This window comes from Danio rerio, chromosome 23 (assembly GCF_052040795.2).
Source record: "Danio rerio strain M-AB ecotype USA chromosome 23, GRCz13ab, whole genome shotgun sequence".
Taxonomy (NCBI): Eukaryota; Metazoa; Chordata; class Actinopteri; order Cypriniformes; family Danionidae; genus Danio; species Danio rerio.
The window spans coordinates 20,561,488-20,578,252 of NC_141043.1; the positions used below are offsets into that span (position 1 = coordinate 20,561,488).

The 16,765-nt window shown below is 34.6% G+C and overlaps 2 protein-coding genes across 9 annotated transcripts in view; one reads left to right on the forward strand and one right to left on the reverse strand.

Annotated features, from left to right (window-relative positions):
• dnajc5ab (DnaJ (Hsp40) homolog, subfamily C, member 5ab) overlaps positions 1 to 4,636 on the reverse strand; it is a 36,668-nt gene extending 32,032 nt beyond the window's left edge. For both annotated transcript variants that reach the window (XR_015523374.1, XM_087306795.1), the window contains exon 1: positions 4,480 to 4,636. The gene's annotated coding sequence lies outside the window, so the exon portion shown is untranslated. The remainder of the gene's footprint in view (positions 1 to 4,479) is intronic.
• Positions 1,893 to 15,862, forward strand: gid8b (GID complex subunit 8 homolog b (S. cerevisiae)). Of its 7 annotated transcripts, none has more exons than XM_087306001.1 (5): positions 1,893 to 2,318; positions 6,994 to 7,122; positions 7,233 to 7,429; positions 11,688 to 11,885; positions 14,761 to 15,862. In XM_087306001.1, exons 2-5 carry the CDS (start codon positions 7,002 to 7,004, stop codon positions 14,932 to 14,934), a joined length of 690 nt encoding a protein of 229 aa, XP_087162127.1. In that variant the 5' UTR covers positions 1,893 to 2,318; positions 6,994 to 7,001; the 3' UTR covers positions 14,935 to 15,862. The 7 variants fall into 7 exon arrangements, with proteins under 7 accessions (XP_087162127.1, XP_087162122.1, XP_087162123.1 ...); XM_087305996.1 differs by lacking the exon at positions 1,893 to 2,318 and adding an exon at positions 4,689 to 4,739; XM_087305997.1 differs by lacking the exon at positions 1,893 to 2,318 and adding an exon at positions 4,726 to 4,833.
• The last annotated feature ends 903 nt before the right edge of the window (positions 15,863 to 16,765 follow it).

Genomic DNA, 16,765 nt, shown 5'->3' on the forward strand with positions numbered 1-16,765 from the left:
GACCCTTATTTTACCATTTAAACAAGATGTAAAATAAGATTAGTCTCTCCAGGATTTGTCTGTAAATTTTCAGGGAAAAAAAACTATGAATCTTTTATAATTGAAAACGTCAATTTTTGTGCCAGTCAGAGCGGCTGTTTTGCGTCTGTGCTTTTAAATGCAAATAAGCTGGTTCTCCCTGCCCACTTGAAGTAGGTTTTCGGGCAGATGTCAGAGCAAAACAGCAAATGACATCCAGAAACTGAGAGACAGGAGAAGCAGAAAGCCTGTCAAAATACCACAGTAAGACTGAATCAGAAAGTTTCCAGATGATTATTTGATGCAGTTGTTGTGGAGTTTATTCAGCTTTCTGGAATGATGAATGAGCCACTTCCAAATGCATTTACAATGTTTGCTAACGCACATTTTGGGTAAAATAAGAAACAAAATGACTGTTGGGTTTAAGTTGGGTTATTTATTTTTAAATTTAGGTGTGAATATTTTACTCAAATGATAATTTTTAGAGTATAATGTGTGTGTTTTAACTGTACTTCTGTGTTATTTTAATACAGTAATGATAAAATAAAAATCTGATAAGGGCCACTGAACAGGACTAAAACACGCAGGAGACTGCATGTCTTCATTTACTGTTCTAGTGTACGAGACCTGTCTCATACAGACAACACAGTGTTTGTTAGTCTTTTGTAGTCTAGTATGTTTAGTCAGCATTCCAGTCAAAAATCCTGGCAAAGCAGTGGAGAGAAAAAACTTCCAAGACTACACAGTTAATTAGCTAATGGTGCGCAAAGGTGCTTTCAGCAGGTCTTCTAAAAGAGACGGACCACTCAGAGCTATACAGCACTTTAGACGATAGCCAACCCACAGTGGCATTCAGAACTGAGATTCATTAGACAAAAAAAGATGAATAAGGTGGGAGACTGCGCACGTCAGACACAGAGAATAAAAATGAGAAATGAGATGTATTAAGAAAGAAAACTTATGTCACATGACAAAGCATGTTTTTGTCATATATATATATATATATATATATATATATATATATATATATATATATATATATATATATATATATATATATATATATATATATATATATATATATATATATATATATATATATATATGTAGTGAGTCAACGGATCGTTCCAGAACCGAACAAGCCACAGACCATGTTATCCTTAAAAGATTGGTTGGTGCCTACGAGTCTGAGATTGATTTCATTTTCAAAGCAATCCACAGGCACCCAGCAAAAGGCAAATCCACAGTATACCTAGCCAGTCAACATCACAGTTGCGTGTTAATTAACTTTACACCCTAAAACAATAAGAGGCTCTACAATCAAAACCCACCAAACCGGTTTTTGAGAAGTACCTTTTGGTTCGCTTGTCCTTTGGCGTCTGCAAGGAATACACATTCTCAGGCAGACACAGAAGCGATCAGAAACGCTTACAAAGTTTAATGGACATTTAAGTAAAACAGTTTATTTGAGTAATGTATGTTTGCTTTATGTTTCTGTAGGTTTTTGTGTGTACATGTTCCATGTGTTTAACAAAACTGTTATAGATAGTTCTTGAGTAATAGCCCTCAGTGACAAATGAAATCTACAGAATGTTTGTGAAATACTTTATGTTTGGTATCGATTGAAAGCTAGGAACATTTTAAATGCATTGGTTTATATGAAGAAACCATACTATGAAAAGTGTTGACGTTATAAGACTTTATTTTAACCACTATGCTATCAAAGCAGCACCCACACCAGGTGTCAACCCGGCCTCCTAAAGGGCAGAATTGGGGTGTGACTCCACCCCGCACCTTATCTGATTGGACAAGCATTGTGTAGACCCAGCCTCTACCAAAGCCTATAAAACTTTGAACAAAGAAATTTCATCGTCGTCTTTTGCCGGTCATCTTTGCCAGTCGTCACCGCCGTCGCTGCCCGGACGTCGCTCTTCTCGTGCTGTGGCCGTTACATCGCCTCGCCGGAAGCCTCGTTACATCACGGAGCAGACCGCGACCTTCACTTGCTGCCGGCTCGACCCCCGATCTGCTTGTGCAACCGCTTCAACAACAAGCCATCGGGTCAACACATCCAAACTCTGAAACTCATCATAACTACAGGAACCCAGGAAGGACTTCGAACGCCGCCTTGTCCAACATCCGTATCCCTAGCAACCGACTAAGGAAACCCCTCTTCACCGACAAGGGAATTCCATCACGTCACTGAAGTTGCTACGCTGACCAATCAGCTTCGCCGGGATTTCCCTTTGGACCAGTCGATGAAACCAATATTCCATCAGAACGCAAGTAGCACAAACAAGGTTTCTATCCATTGCTGACACTGGTGTGAATTATGTTTAAGTAGTAAAGAATAGCGAAATTCTCTGCTTTTATGGTTTCTCTCAGGTTGCAATGCTAAGAACTTAGCAAAGGCTAGAAGTTAAATCCACTCAGTCAAAACTCTCCTCAAACTGCTTGTGCGTGTGTGTATGTATGTGCGTTTGTTTGTTTTACGTAGATTAGTACTTTGTGTTATAGAGTAGCAATAAACTTTTGTTTCGTTTTAAGATCCGTGTTGGTGTGTTGTGTGCTTTATAAGTTAATGCCTCAGCTTCAGATACTGCTACCTTGCTCATTAAATAATTAGATACTGTTTTTATATTGTTATTGTTGGCCACGTAATAATATAATACAGAATTGCTTTACACTAAACGTTCTATTTGCTGGACAAATACTAAAGTTAAGTGTAAGCTTTAAATAATTCTATGTGAATCATGTTCGAATCTTTGATTCGAATCCCCAAAGTTTAAACATGATTTAAACCAAAGAGCTGATTCTTACATATATATATATATATATATATATATATATATAAAATGTTACTGTAAAAAGTAATTCACTATTCAAAACTGCTACTGCTACTATTTTTGGAGATGTTTGCTGATACGCTGAGGTTTGCTATTTTTAAAGACTGTATACTTATATTTAACATGCAGCAATTGTCGTACCATGCAAATTTTAATCCATGCTTGCAATAGATAACATAAAAATACAGGCATCAATTAAATAAATGAAGTACTATACAACAACAACAACAATAATAATAATAATATAATTTTTTTTCCAGAAATAGATTTTTCAGCTTCCACAGAAAAACACAAGTTTAAAACTTCTGGAAAAAACACAAGGACTTGAGTAAACGATGGAGGCAACTGAAATTCCAGACTGCAAAATTACTTCACTGTCAAATTTCCAATCAAGAAAAGTTACTCAATAGCTGACGAGAAGTTTATAATAAACTATAAGAAAACGAAAGTAGTCAAGTGGTTATTATGCATCATGAGTCACTAATCAGCACTCACATGACCAGCGATTCCTCATTAAATGCTTAATAAAAATACATACATTTAGAAAATTATCATCAAATGAAAAGACACATTCCTAAAACACCATGGCAGGCTTATTTATAAATATATGTAGAGTTTAGATGAAAAAACCTCTAAATGCCATTTGATATTTTGTTCTAAAGTTAGCCTTTTTCTAAGACTTCTGTTTCTTTTATAGTAATAAATAAGTTCTTTTCATTGCCTTTAAAGTGAAATAACTGAACATATACATAGAAGGCTGAAAATATGCTCATTTTAGAAGAAATTTTCAGACAGCATTTAAGTAACAGTTAAGAGTTTTTTTTTGTTTTTTTTTTTTGCATCTGAACGCTTCACTTCCAGATTACCCCAGCCCGTGTATGCCTTTTCTTTCCTATATTTACTTCTAAAAGAGGTAGATACCAAGATTACCACAGAAAGACCCGACATTTCACTTCCTTTCTTTCGAAAAACATGAAAGCCAAACAACTGCTAGTGTCTTGCCCATGATAATTAGCAAATCCTTGTTTGACATTCATCGGCAACCCAAATATGACGGATGAACGCAAATACCGCTGACAGGATGCTGGGCAGAGGCTCAGTACCGATGGAGGCCAAACGGTTCCGTGTTGACTGACCGGTTGGAGATTTAGAGCCTTTAATCTCCCTGCCCTGCGCTCAGCATCCATATTGGTTTGCTGGTTAAAGAGATAGTTCACCTACATGTAAAGATTATACGACCATTAATAAATCCTAGAATGCACAGAAGGAGATTATGAGTTTCCTGCTTACGAAGGAAACCCAACAACAGCAGAATGCAAGGAAGTGTACAGAAAATACAATTCAAGTGCATGGCGACTGAAGCTGTCAATCTCCAAAATGTCAATTCTGTAAATAAAGCCATTTCAAACGACACGAGGTTAAGAAGAAAAAAACGACAAAATATTAAATCAAGGGTGAACTACCCCTTTAATGCTGATTCACTTGTCAGTATTAAGCTATTTCGCTCAAAAACCTACTACAACAGTACTAATCCACGAGCAAGGGCAACACGCATGTGTGGCAGGATTGAGACGCACAGATAGGATTTTCTTCAGGCTGCGTTTTCATTTCTTACCGTCAAAGAGAGAAACGCAGGTCGTGTGCAGATCTTCGGTTCTTCTGAAATGCTTTCCTATATGGTTAAATGGCCTTCGGAAACAGGGAAATACACACACGGTGCTCGATTATACGCGTCCTGGTCTTATGATCAGTGTCTCCACTCAATGGGAGTCGTGCGATGACGTCACGGACGATCTAGAAAGGAAAATGGGCGGAAACCAAAGAGGGAAGCCGTTATCGTGACGAATGCCCAGATCAAATCAATGGATCAAACGGGTACATTTTATGAAAATGTAAGGATCGAGCGAAGTGCGGTTGTGTTTTAATTGTCAGAGTGATTGAGAACAAGTCATGATGTAGCAATATAACGGTAAGGCTTTTTTAAATGAAAAAATAAAATGTACAGCTAACAAAATATTTAATTAATATGACAAAATCTGAATCGTATTCAACAATTTCAGGAGCCAAATACTTTTATCCCAATTTAAAAACATTTGGTCGTCAGCCAATCCAGTCAACGTATCATTGAAATCTCGTTTACCCTAGACATCATCGCGAGAGTTTAGTACGGCCTTTCTCCCCGAGGTGCTGGTGAGGAAAGTGTACACATTCAGGTACAATTCAACATTTTTGCTTAATCTACGAATCGTTCTAACTGTCGACAGCGAGTCTTACTGCGTAAATGCTTGGTGGATGTATGTCTTCAGTAATCGTCATGTTTTTAAATGTTTCGTTCGTTATTAAATCTGTTGTGGGCTTCTCTCCAGCGGCACAGGCTTCAATGTTATGATGCAGGCCTTTATAATTAGAGCTTCCGGTCATCTTAAGCGCAAATGACATCTAACTTGGCCTTTGCAGCATTCTCGATTTGTGTTTTCTCGGTGTTTATTCGTTGGTCGGTTATCGTTTTTCTGTAGGCTGCTGTATTCGTGTCCTAGCTAGCTCTCTATTACAATTTCTGCAATGTTTATAAATTGATAGCTAACATTAATCATAAGTGAAAGAGTAATATGTTTAAATCAAGCGTTTATTTCGCAGACATTGATTAAATAATTTAATTTGACTCCGTTGTTTAACTTAAATGAAGAGTATAGCTGGATTTATAAAAAGTAGTATAAACAAATGTTGTCTAAAGCGTATTCTGTGTACTTAATAGCTGAATCTGTACTCTAATCAAGCATGTATGCGTGCAAGTCAAATATGAGGAGTCTCATTTTGGTTTTTGCATCAATGTAAATAGACAAAAATTTATTTATACACATGAGAATTATAATATATGCAAGTTAATTGTGCACTTTAATGTTTCAAATATCATGCCAAAATATGAGTTAAATAATAGAACATTGTCATTCAATGTAACCTATATTTATTTAAAAATGAAACGATATACTTCTGCTGATCTGTGCTGGGTTACAAATTAAGTAAATGTGTAAATATAAGAATAAACAATAATACCAAGTTTTATAATTGTTAAAAAAACCCAAAAACATTTAATTGGTAAAAACTAGTGGTTTGAGTAGACATGGAATGATAACCGTTTTCAAGGTTTACAGCGGTTTGGAAAAGTCAAGGTTTTAAAATCTTCAAGATTTTCTGCTATACTGTTCCAAAGGTATGTGTAAGATTTATTTATTTATTTATTATTATTATTTTTTTTATGACAACAGTATCTCCAGCAGAAAATATCTTTAAAGATGCTGTTTAAATTGTGAAGTAATCAGTGTTTTTGAAAGTAATGAAAACAGATTCATTTTAATTATTTAGCCTGACATGTTTTTAATGTTCCAAAATATTTTATTAGTTTCTCAAAATAAAACATATTCAATTCAAAGGGGAAATAAAGCTTTAGTTTTTTTTCACCCAGACATTTAAAAAGAACATATTTTAGAGTAGTGATCACAATTCTGTGAAAGCGTGATGTTTTAATTTAAGGTTACAATGCCATTAGAATCTTTAACTTAGGTTTGAGTGATAATGCCAACATATAAGTTCTAAAATAGTACATTTTTAATTATTTTCTTTTATATGTCATTAAATAATTTCTGTTTGAATATGTCTGACAAGATTAATTGGTACATAAGCTGTTGCCACTGGCTTGCATGGTTCAGGATCTGAAAAGCTACTCATCGATAATTTGCTCTTGAGTGTTTGGACTCTCAGTAATGATTTCAAACCACACTGAACTGAGCTAAACTGAACTGAACTTAAACACTAAAACTGAACTACCCAGATCCAGTTACTATGACCATTTATGTGAAGCTGCTTTGACACAATCTACATTGTAAAAGCGCTATACAAATAAAGCTGAATTGAATTGAATTAAATTGTTACACTGAATTACATATTAGCTTTTATCAGGTTTCTTTTGTAAATATTGTTAAAGTGATTTACATGCTAGTCATTATTATGTTGCTCAGAAAAAAAGATAATGAAACAACACATGCTACTAACAGTTGCTGTTTTGATGGTTGAAACTTAATTTTTATCTTTGACCTGTTTATTTTCTATTCCTTTTTTTTTGTATAAGCAGAACACTTCATGATGAGTTATGCTGAAAAGCCAGAGGACATAACACGAGACGAGTGGATGGAAAAGCTCAATAATGTTCACATTCAGCGGGCAGACATGAATCGACTCATCATGAATTATCTTGTGACAGGTTGGCAGTCAATTGAACATTCTCTTTTATTTACGTTCTACTGCAGCTGCGTGAAAAGTGTCAGTAGATCTGTTTTCCTAATTTCTTTGCTTCTTTTTTTATGTGCATAGAGGGGTTTAAAGAGGCAGCCGAGAAGTTCAGGATGGAATCGGGCATTGAGCCTAGTGTTGATCTGGACTCTTTGGATGAAAGGATAAAAATAAGGGAGATGGTCCTGAAGGGACAAATTCAAGAGGCCATTGCACTGATCAACAGTCTGCATCCTGAGCTGCTGGACACTAATCGCTACCTGTACTTTCATCTTCAGGTAAAGCAGATTATTGAATAATAACCATAGTTCAAATATTACATATGTTCAATGAATTGTATGGGAAAATAATAGGAGTAGCTATACACTCAAGCACCTTTATGAGTGAATAATTGTAGTATTTGTATAGATGATTGAATGTTTGTGTTGTCTATTTTTGTTCAGTGTATGCAAAAGTGGGCCTAGGGTTCAAGACAAATTTCCCCATTGGTGAAAATAAAGTGTAAACAAATGTATAACAGATATAGATATAGAACAAGTTACATTACAAATGTGTATTTAAATAATGTCTAAAAATAAAGCTCTGCATACATTTGTCTTTATTTTGAACAATGTAATTTTATTGCATCATTCAGAATCTAAAATCCGCCAACCAAAACATCATGTAATTTTAGTAACATTTAACTGTGTGGATTAAATGTGGCTTGAGTCCAAATGCTTTTGACAATAAAGTGTTTAACCCCTTAAACCCCTTTTAACACGTCACCCCACATTTGGAATTCGCACTTGAAAATGATAATAAATGCATATTTTACATAGTAGGTGAAGATAAGTTTATGTTTAGAATTAATGTACTGAAAAAATGTTCTGAGTACAGGATGGCCATAGTTAAGGGTAGAAGAGTTGCTAGACATAAAGTTAGTAGCCAGCCTATTAAAAGGGGTGGTTCTTTTTTCAGATATTTTAGGTTTAAATGCTGCATTTAAGTGACATTTTAAGTACTATTTTGTGCTATATTAGCTTGTAGGATGTTTATCATCATACCACACATTTTGATGTAGCAAAAACACTTTCTACATGTTTGTCAAAGTGCTTATCATACTATTTTTTTTTATTTACAGAAACTTGTTTAATTAAAAGTTATTTTCGTTTTATATCTAATGTAATGATATCAGAATTTTAGAAGAAAAAAAATCTTATTTTAAATGCAAATTTATTATCATCCATCATAAATTAAAAAACAACAAAAAAATATTTTAAATTAAAAACTGTAGCCTATAGGTAAATAAATTGGCCAGCTCATTTCATCAGTCAGAATTTGACCGTTTAAATAATAAAAGTCTTCTTCGATTGGTTATTTTCACAATCTGTCATGGCATACTGTCAAAAATGGGACAAATGAGCTCATGTAGGGGCCAAATTCTGGACTTTGTCAGAAGGGGTCTTTCGAACCACCCAAACCCCCCCTGGCTACGGGCCTATATATACATATATATAGCATATATAAATAACAACAGTGTTATTGTCGTCATACAATTATTACTCTTAAATAAATTACAGAAATTAATCCTACATTTAACTGGAAAACAATCTAAAAGACACAACTGGAGTGATGTTAAGATAATTTAAAAAATCTTCTGCATGAATATAATTTATTTATTTTTTTTTTTACTTTTTATTGCATGAATATAATTTTCATTTGAATAAAATTCTCTAGACAATTCTAAAGCATACAAAAAAGATGATTAATAGAATTATCAGTTGTGTGTTGTCTTAGACCCGACTGATTGAGAATAATTTTTATTAAGTCTTACCTCCCTGACTCATCATCCCTCCTTTTGCTTCAAACAAAAAATCAATCAGGAGCCATGCTTAGTTTAAATAAGACCACCATCATATTGTTTAAACTTTAGTTTTGTCGACTTGCAAAACTCACTGCGTGCGGACATAAAAGACTGTTGCGGTTTCACAAGGCATAAGCAGCGTGTGAGCAGTGCAGCTATTTTTTCGGCGTGCATGTTCACAACCGGGACTTACATCGGAAGCAGAGCAGTGTCAGGCACGCGGGTATGTTTTTATTTTTCTGTGCACATGCTCAGTTTTGTTTATGAGTAAACTACATTACTGTCATCAGCGTTGGTTCGGTTGCACATAGAGATTAACGTCTTTATTCTGGAATTACCACTCTTAATAAATACACTTGCATATAAAGAAAATCTTATCTCAAAGCATTTATTAGGGCACTGATGATTTTTACTGGGGCACGTACCCCAGTAAATGGGGTCTAGCAACGCCCCTGGTTAAGGGGGTTGAATAACTTTTGTGAAAAGTTAAAAACAGGTAAAATTTTCTTCTTTTCTGTAACAGATATATTTAATGAAACAACATATTTATTTCCTGACATATACTTAATAAAATACTTAAAAGAATAAATTATTATCTATATATATTTTTTTTTAATTATCAAAAATTCTTGATGACAAATGAGTACTTTGATCATCAGGTAAAGCATATTATTGACTAACATGCGTTTGTTGTACATTACATTTTCTCTCTCTCTCTCTCTCTCTCTCTCTCTCTCTTATATATATATATATATATATATATATATATATATATATATATATATATATATATATTAAGGGTGTCACGATCCTTCAAATTCTCGATTCGATTACATTTTCGATTCTAAAGTCACGATTCGATTCGATTTTCGATTATGAATAATTAATTAATTAATGACCAATTAATTATTTGTAGCCTACCGTTTAAACTACCTGACCTGCATAATCTTTGTTTTACCCATAAACAAATCATACAGTAAATGAATAAAGGCAAGATACACACATAATTACCACCTGTCAATCACTTTTTTCTGAGGCACTCGTGATTAGGCAGTGATCTGTGTCGTTATAATGGCATCGGTAAAAAAGACGCACAACCAACAGGAACCAGCCAACAGTATCTGAGGTGTTCGCTAAAAGGACTAAGTACAAGTGAGTGAAATATTGAAGCAGTCCTCTGACTGCCTGGACCTGCTGTCTCGAGCGCATGGCTGTGTAAGCGTCTGTGTCTTTGTGGTCTTGTGATGTGCATTTTCAGAGGTAGAGAGGAAGGAGGGCTGCTCAGAAATGCTACACGCCACTGTGGATGTCAAATCGTTGTCGTTCTAAAATGCCATTTAAAAACAAAGACAGTGTAAACAGGGCCTGAGTGTGTACTTTTCGCGAGCGGATTTGCAACGGGGGCGGGCGGAGGATCGCGATGCCGGTGTTGTCTATCGGACGAACCGTACCTAATACGTACATAGCAGAGCTTGCAAAACTGTGTTTTTTTTTTGTCGACAACACAAACGTTGTCAACATAACTCACTGGAAATCCAAAATGCTTACACACCGGTGACTTCATTGAAAGAGGAGAGGGTTTAAGTTCTCTCGACGGGTCTCCTGCTTCTGCAGTTTAACAAGCACTTCAACAAGCCTGTTTTTTTCCCGCTTGGCAAGCCAAGCTGACGTGACATGGGGGCGTGGCAACATCGACTATTCTATTTTTTGATTTGATTATCGAAATTGAGCATAAATTTCGATCGATTTCGATTAAAAATCGAAATCGTGACACCCCTAATATATATATATATATATATATATATATATATATATATATATATATATATATATATATATATATATATATATTAGGTTTAAAAAATATATGGTTTAAGAAATATTTGAGTATCTAAACACTGAAGCTACTCTACGAATATAAAAATGTTATCAAACCAATAAAAGCAAATCAAACTGTTTACATGACTTTATGAATATGTTTAACTAATATCTACTGTAAATAAGTTGATCTTTTTTTGATTTTGGTTTTATAATCTGCTGTTAAAAGGATAGTTCACCCAAAGCTGAAAAACATATTCTACTGGACTGTCCTGCTTTTAATAATTGCAGGATTTTTTATGTAATTACATTTTTAGCAAAGTGACACCAGGAAAATGTTTTTATCATTTAATAACGCTAAAAAGCTTATTTGATTCATGTATTCATTTGTTTGTTGTTTTTAATTGTATATGTATTACTGAAAAGTTATTGCCATGAAAACAGCCTTTGTTGCTGTCAGGGCATCAAAAAAATCATCATCAACATCACCCTAACTGAAAATTCTGGCATCAATTTACTCACCCTTTACGTTTTCCAAACTTGTTTGAGTTTCTTTCTTCTGTTGAACACAAAAGAAGATATTTTAAAGAAAGCTGAAACCACCGTCTTCCATGGTATTTGTTTTTCCCACTATTTAAGTCAACGGTTGCATGTTTTCAGCTTTCTTCAAAATATGTTATTTTGTTTTCAACTGAGGAAAAAAGTTTGGAACCACTTGGAAAGAGTAAACAAAAAGTACATGTTCAGTTTTGAGTAAAATGTTGATTTCTTGTGTAATTTTTATTTATTTTTTTAATGACTGATGTCTGATGTTGAATCACAAGTTAATGATTTGATAATTACAACAGTTAAGTTGATCTGCTTTCATTCTATAGCAACAACACCTGATCGAGTTGATCCGTCTGCGGGAAACGGAGGCTGCACTGGAGTTTGCACAGACGCAGCTGGCTGAACAGGGAGAGGAGAGCCGGGAGTGTCTGACTGAGATGGAGCGCACACTCGCCCTCCTGGCCTTCGATAACCCAGAAGAGTCGCCCTTTGGGGATCTGCTTAACATGATGCAGAGACAGAAGGTAACTTTCCTTCTCATTTATTGAAGGGTGTCACGATCCTCCAAATCCTCGATTCGTTTACATTTTCGATTCTAAAGTCACGATTCGATTTTCGATTATGAATAATTAATTAATTAATGATCAATTAATTATTCGTAGCCTACCGTTTAAACTACCTGACCTGCATAATCTTTGTTTTACCCATAAACAAATCATACAGTAAATGAATAAAGGCAAGATACACACATAATTACCACCTGTCAATCACTTTTTCTGCGGGACTCGTGATTAGGCAGTGATCTGTGTCGTTATAATGGCATCGGTAAAAAAGACGCACAACCAACAGGAACCAGCCAACAGTATCTGAGGTGTTCGCTAAAAGGACTAAGTACAAGTGAGTGAAAGATTGAAGCAGTCCTCTGACTGCCTGGACCTGCTGTCTCGAGCGCATGGCTGTGTGCATCTGTGTCTGTGTGGTCACGTGATGTGCCTTTTCAGAGGCAGAGAGGAAGGAGGGCTGCTCAGAAATGCTACACGCCACTGTGGATATCAAATTGTTGTCGTTCTAAAATGCCATTTAAAAACAAAGACAGTGTAAACAGGGCCTGAGTGTGTACTTTTCGCAAGCGGATTTGCAACGGGGGCGGGCGGAGGATCGCGATGCCGGTGTTGTCTATCGGACGAACTGTGCGTAATATGTACATAGCAGAGCTTGCAAAACTGTGTTTTTTTTTGTCGACAACACGAACAATGTCAACATAACTCACTGGAAATCCAAAATGCTTAAACACCGGCGACTTCATTGAAAGAGGAGAGGGTTTAAGTTCTCTCGACGGGTCTCCTGCTTCTGCAGTTTAACAAGCACTTCAACAAGCCTGTTTTTTTCCCGCTTGGCAAGCCAAGCTGACATGGGGGCGTGGCAGCATCGACGATTCTATTTTTTGATTCGATAATCGAAATTGAGCATAAATTTAGATCGATTTCGATTAAAAATCGAAATCGTGACACCCCTATTGAATATTATTATTTATTAATTTAATTAATAATTTTTATTTAATGTAGTTATTTTTATAAGCAGGGTATGAACTTAATATCTGCCCAACAGTCTATTGCAAATGTGGCTGATCATTTGGCTTTAATTCCATTTTGCTTTGGAAACTAAATGTCTCTGGTTGGTAAAATAAGGATTTCAGTTACACCCATTCTTGGTTTGTTCCAGCATATTTTGTGGCGTTTATTAAAATGTAAAAGTTCACTAAAATGTTTTCTGTTATAGTATAGATTAAATTATAACTTGGGCCAGACGGAATCTGCGGACATTTTTTGCTATTTTTGAGCAGAATTTTTGTAAAAATCTGCGAATTTATGCAGAATGATTTTGGCAGTATCGTAACTAAAACCTTAATATATAAAATAAAAAGTAATACCTTTTTTAACTTTTATTTAATGTTTACAATGCAAATCCAATTAGATCCACTTTATTTGGTAAACAAAGCAAGTCTCTCATATAATATATCTACTAAAAGACAGAAAATATTACTTTACAAATTGTATTTAAATAGATTATATAAATATTTTCTAATTAGTCAATAATACTACTGAAATTAATTTGAAAACTGAATAAATATGAATTTACACACATTTACACAAGTAAATAAACAGAATCAAGGATGGGCTAAAAATCAGCTGAATTCTGTGCGCGCAGATTCCGTGTGGGCCTAATTATAACGCATTCCTTTAATGTTAAAGCTGAGCAGCATTATATATTTATGCATTATAACTTCAGTCACCTCCTGAAGAATAAATTTTTAATATGCAAATGTTTGCTGTTCAGGCAATATATCTTATTAATGTTAAAAAAACATTTAAAAGAATATTTTTAAAATAAATAAGATGTAAAGATTTATTCGGAAAATATTTTGTTACAATCAGAAGTCTTTAATTTCACATTTTGATCAATTTGAATGCAAAGCTCATTGAAAAAACTACATTTTCCCACTACTTTTTTGCTCTTGAAAGGTTACAAACCTTTGAGTTCTTTTTTTCTGCTGAATCTAATAAGATTTTTTGAGGAAATATATGAAGGGAAAGTAAGTGAATACAGAATTTTCAAATTTAGCTAAACTATTCCTTTAGTTCTTGTTGGGGGGAAAGTAGTATGTTTGTTGTTCCTCAGAATTGTAAGGTACTTTGGAAAGTTAATAAAAACCCGAACAAACAATATTGTGAATTTGAAATTAAACGCATGCACTTAATGTACATTCCCTGTGTTACTTTTACATTTATCAGCTCAAATTCAATATTTTTTAGGAAAATTCCTTTTCCTTCTAGACAATTTTTGGTATCACTTTAAGATAATGGTCCATTAGTGAATGTATTTACGAACATAAACAAACAACTAGTGATACATTTATTACAGTATTTATTCATCATTGTTCATGTTGTTTAAATTTAATAACGTTAGTTCATGCAAACTCGCAGTGCATTAATTAATGTTAACAAGCACAACTTCAGGGAGGGAAAATTATTATTATTTTTACCCAGACATTTAAAAAGAACTTATTTTAGAGCAGTAATCACAAAACCGGTGTACTGTGAAACCGTGATATTTTTATCCAAGGTCATCATACTGTCAGAAACTTATATCCGCCCATGTCTAATAAATACATTAACTAACATTCATTAATATATTAACTAACATTAATGAATGGACCATTATTCTAAAGTTTCCCAACTTTCTTTTTCTGCTGATATCCCTTGTTTTCTCTACAAGATTTATAAGCAAACCACATTTCAGCCATTTTATGCAAGTGGTGATATTTGTAGAGGGTAATGAAGTCCATTAATCCTTCAATCTGCCAGTAACTGACAGACATCATGTGGTCTTGTGTACCAGGTGTGGAGTGAGGTCAACCAGGCGGTGCTGGACTACGAAAACAGAGAGTCGACACCCAAATTGGCCAAACTCCTCAAACTGCTGCTGTGGGCTCAGAACGAGTTGGACCAGAAGAAAGTCAAGTACCCCAAAATGACAGACCTTAGCAAAGGTACCATCGAGGACCCCAAGTGAATAAACAAACACCCGGCATCTCTATGCTTGCATTCTGCGGGGGAACAAAACAGACTCTTTCCCTTTCCTTAACTATTTATACACAGTGACTGACACTCAAAACATCCTTTTATCAACATTTTGTTTCGTTTACTTGTCGCTTATCAGAGACTTTGCATTAAATGGGCTGCGGAAATGAGATTTAAGGATGACTTCTAGCCAAAATGGAAACCCTTTTTAATCGCAGGAGGAGTTCTGTGATTTTTGTTACCACAATGTTTGACTTGCTGAGCTGAATTGATTGCATTTTAGCCTCTTTTTTTTTTTTTTTGCAGAGAATGATTATCTATTTTGGGTCGGTGAATGTTCAGAAAGTCTACAACTCTAGCTGAGGACTGAACCACACTATTTAGATTTAGCTGAGAGTGTCCACTGAAGTGAGGTACCCAAGGCACAGTAGTGGTGTCATCAAGGACGGTGGACTGATTGTACTGATACAGAGAAAGCCAGTTCTGTGTGCTTTCACAACTTTTATTTGCAGTGCACAAGTATACATTTTGTATGCGTGTTAAAGGGCCCCGTCAAAGAAAAGCTGCCCTTTTTGTTTGAGTACTAATGTTATTGCATTATAATGTTATAAAGTCACGTGACATTGTTTTCTACTGTATATTGTCATAGTATTCCTGCTTACATTGACATTCAATTGTGATTTATAGATATTGCAGAGATCAAATTGTAAGCTTCTGAGGTCAGACGCTTTACATGGGTATTAAATAATCGTTTCTTTTTTAAATCCCCAAACTCTTTGACTTTGAAAAGTGCTGCTGTTGTCGAATGCTATGGCCAAATACTTCTGCTGTGATGCTCAATTCAATGTTGCAGAGGGGTGTTTTTATTTTGGCACATTAATATGGTAAATAAAAGCCACCCAGTTCCTGTTTATGATAAATGTTTTCGGTTGGCTAACCTTGGACTTTGCCTTGTTAAATTTGATTTATTTAGCTATGTTACATTGTCCAGGTAAAGTATCATGTAATATAGAAATATTTAATTGATGAAAGCAATTCCACATGTCAGATCTTTGCAATGAATCAGAAGAGTCGATTCACAAAGCAAGTCCAAAAGAGTCACTCTGTGTTCGTCAGACTGAATTGGTCTTTGCAGTTTTAATTTAATTGGCTAATTGAAATGAAAATTCTGATATCATCTGTTATTAAGGGTTGTTCTTAAATTTGAGCCTTTTTAAATATAAAGAAAGTTATATTTATCATCTAAATAATGTTTATATGAGCTGACACATAAAAGCAGCAACCAGAATACAGAAATATACACGTTTGGTAATAGAAAACTGCATCAAACCTTATTAGAGCAAACCTTTGCATGCAACAGACGGCCAAATATGATCACAATTTGTGAGTGAGCCACATTTTAACATGTAAATAAGATGTAGTGTATCCTGTAAAAATGTAAAAGTTAAACACTGCAAAAAATCTGTTTCTTACTTAGATTTTTATTACTTACTTTCTAGTTCAAAGGTCTAAAAATTCTTAAATCGAGAAGCATTTTCTAGACAAGCAAAACATATTGTCTTGTTTTAAAAATAATATGCCATAAATTAAGTGAGTTTTTACTTAAAACAAGCACAATAATCGGCCAATGGGGTAAGCAAAATAAACTTAAGCCAGAAGGAAAAACTAGATTATTTTGCTTACCCTATTGGTAGATTATTGTGTTTGTTTTAAGTAAAAACTCTATTAGTTTTGATATATCATTCCTTAAAACAAGACACAATGTTAATTACTTGTCTAGAAAATGTTGCTTGATTTAAGACAAGACAAAAACTCTAAGTAAT

Bases quoted from the DNA above. Each gene is read 5' to 3' on its own strand.
- gid8b (XM_087305996.1), top strand. The intron at 7,430-11,687 runs GTAAAGCAGATT...TTCATTCTATAG, and splicing joins ACCTGTACTTTCATCTTCAG to CAACAACACCTGATCGAGTT. The intron at 11,886-14,760 runs GTAACTTTCCTT...CTTGTGTACCAG, and splicing joins ACATGATGCAGAGACAGAAG to GTGTGGAGTGAGGTCAACCA.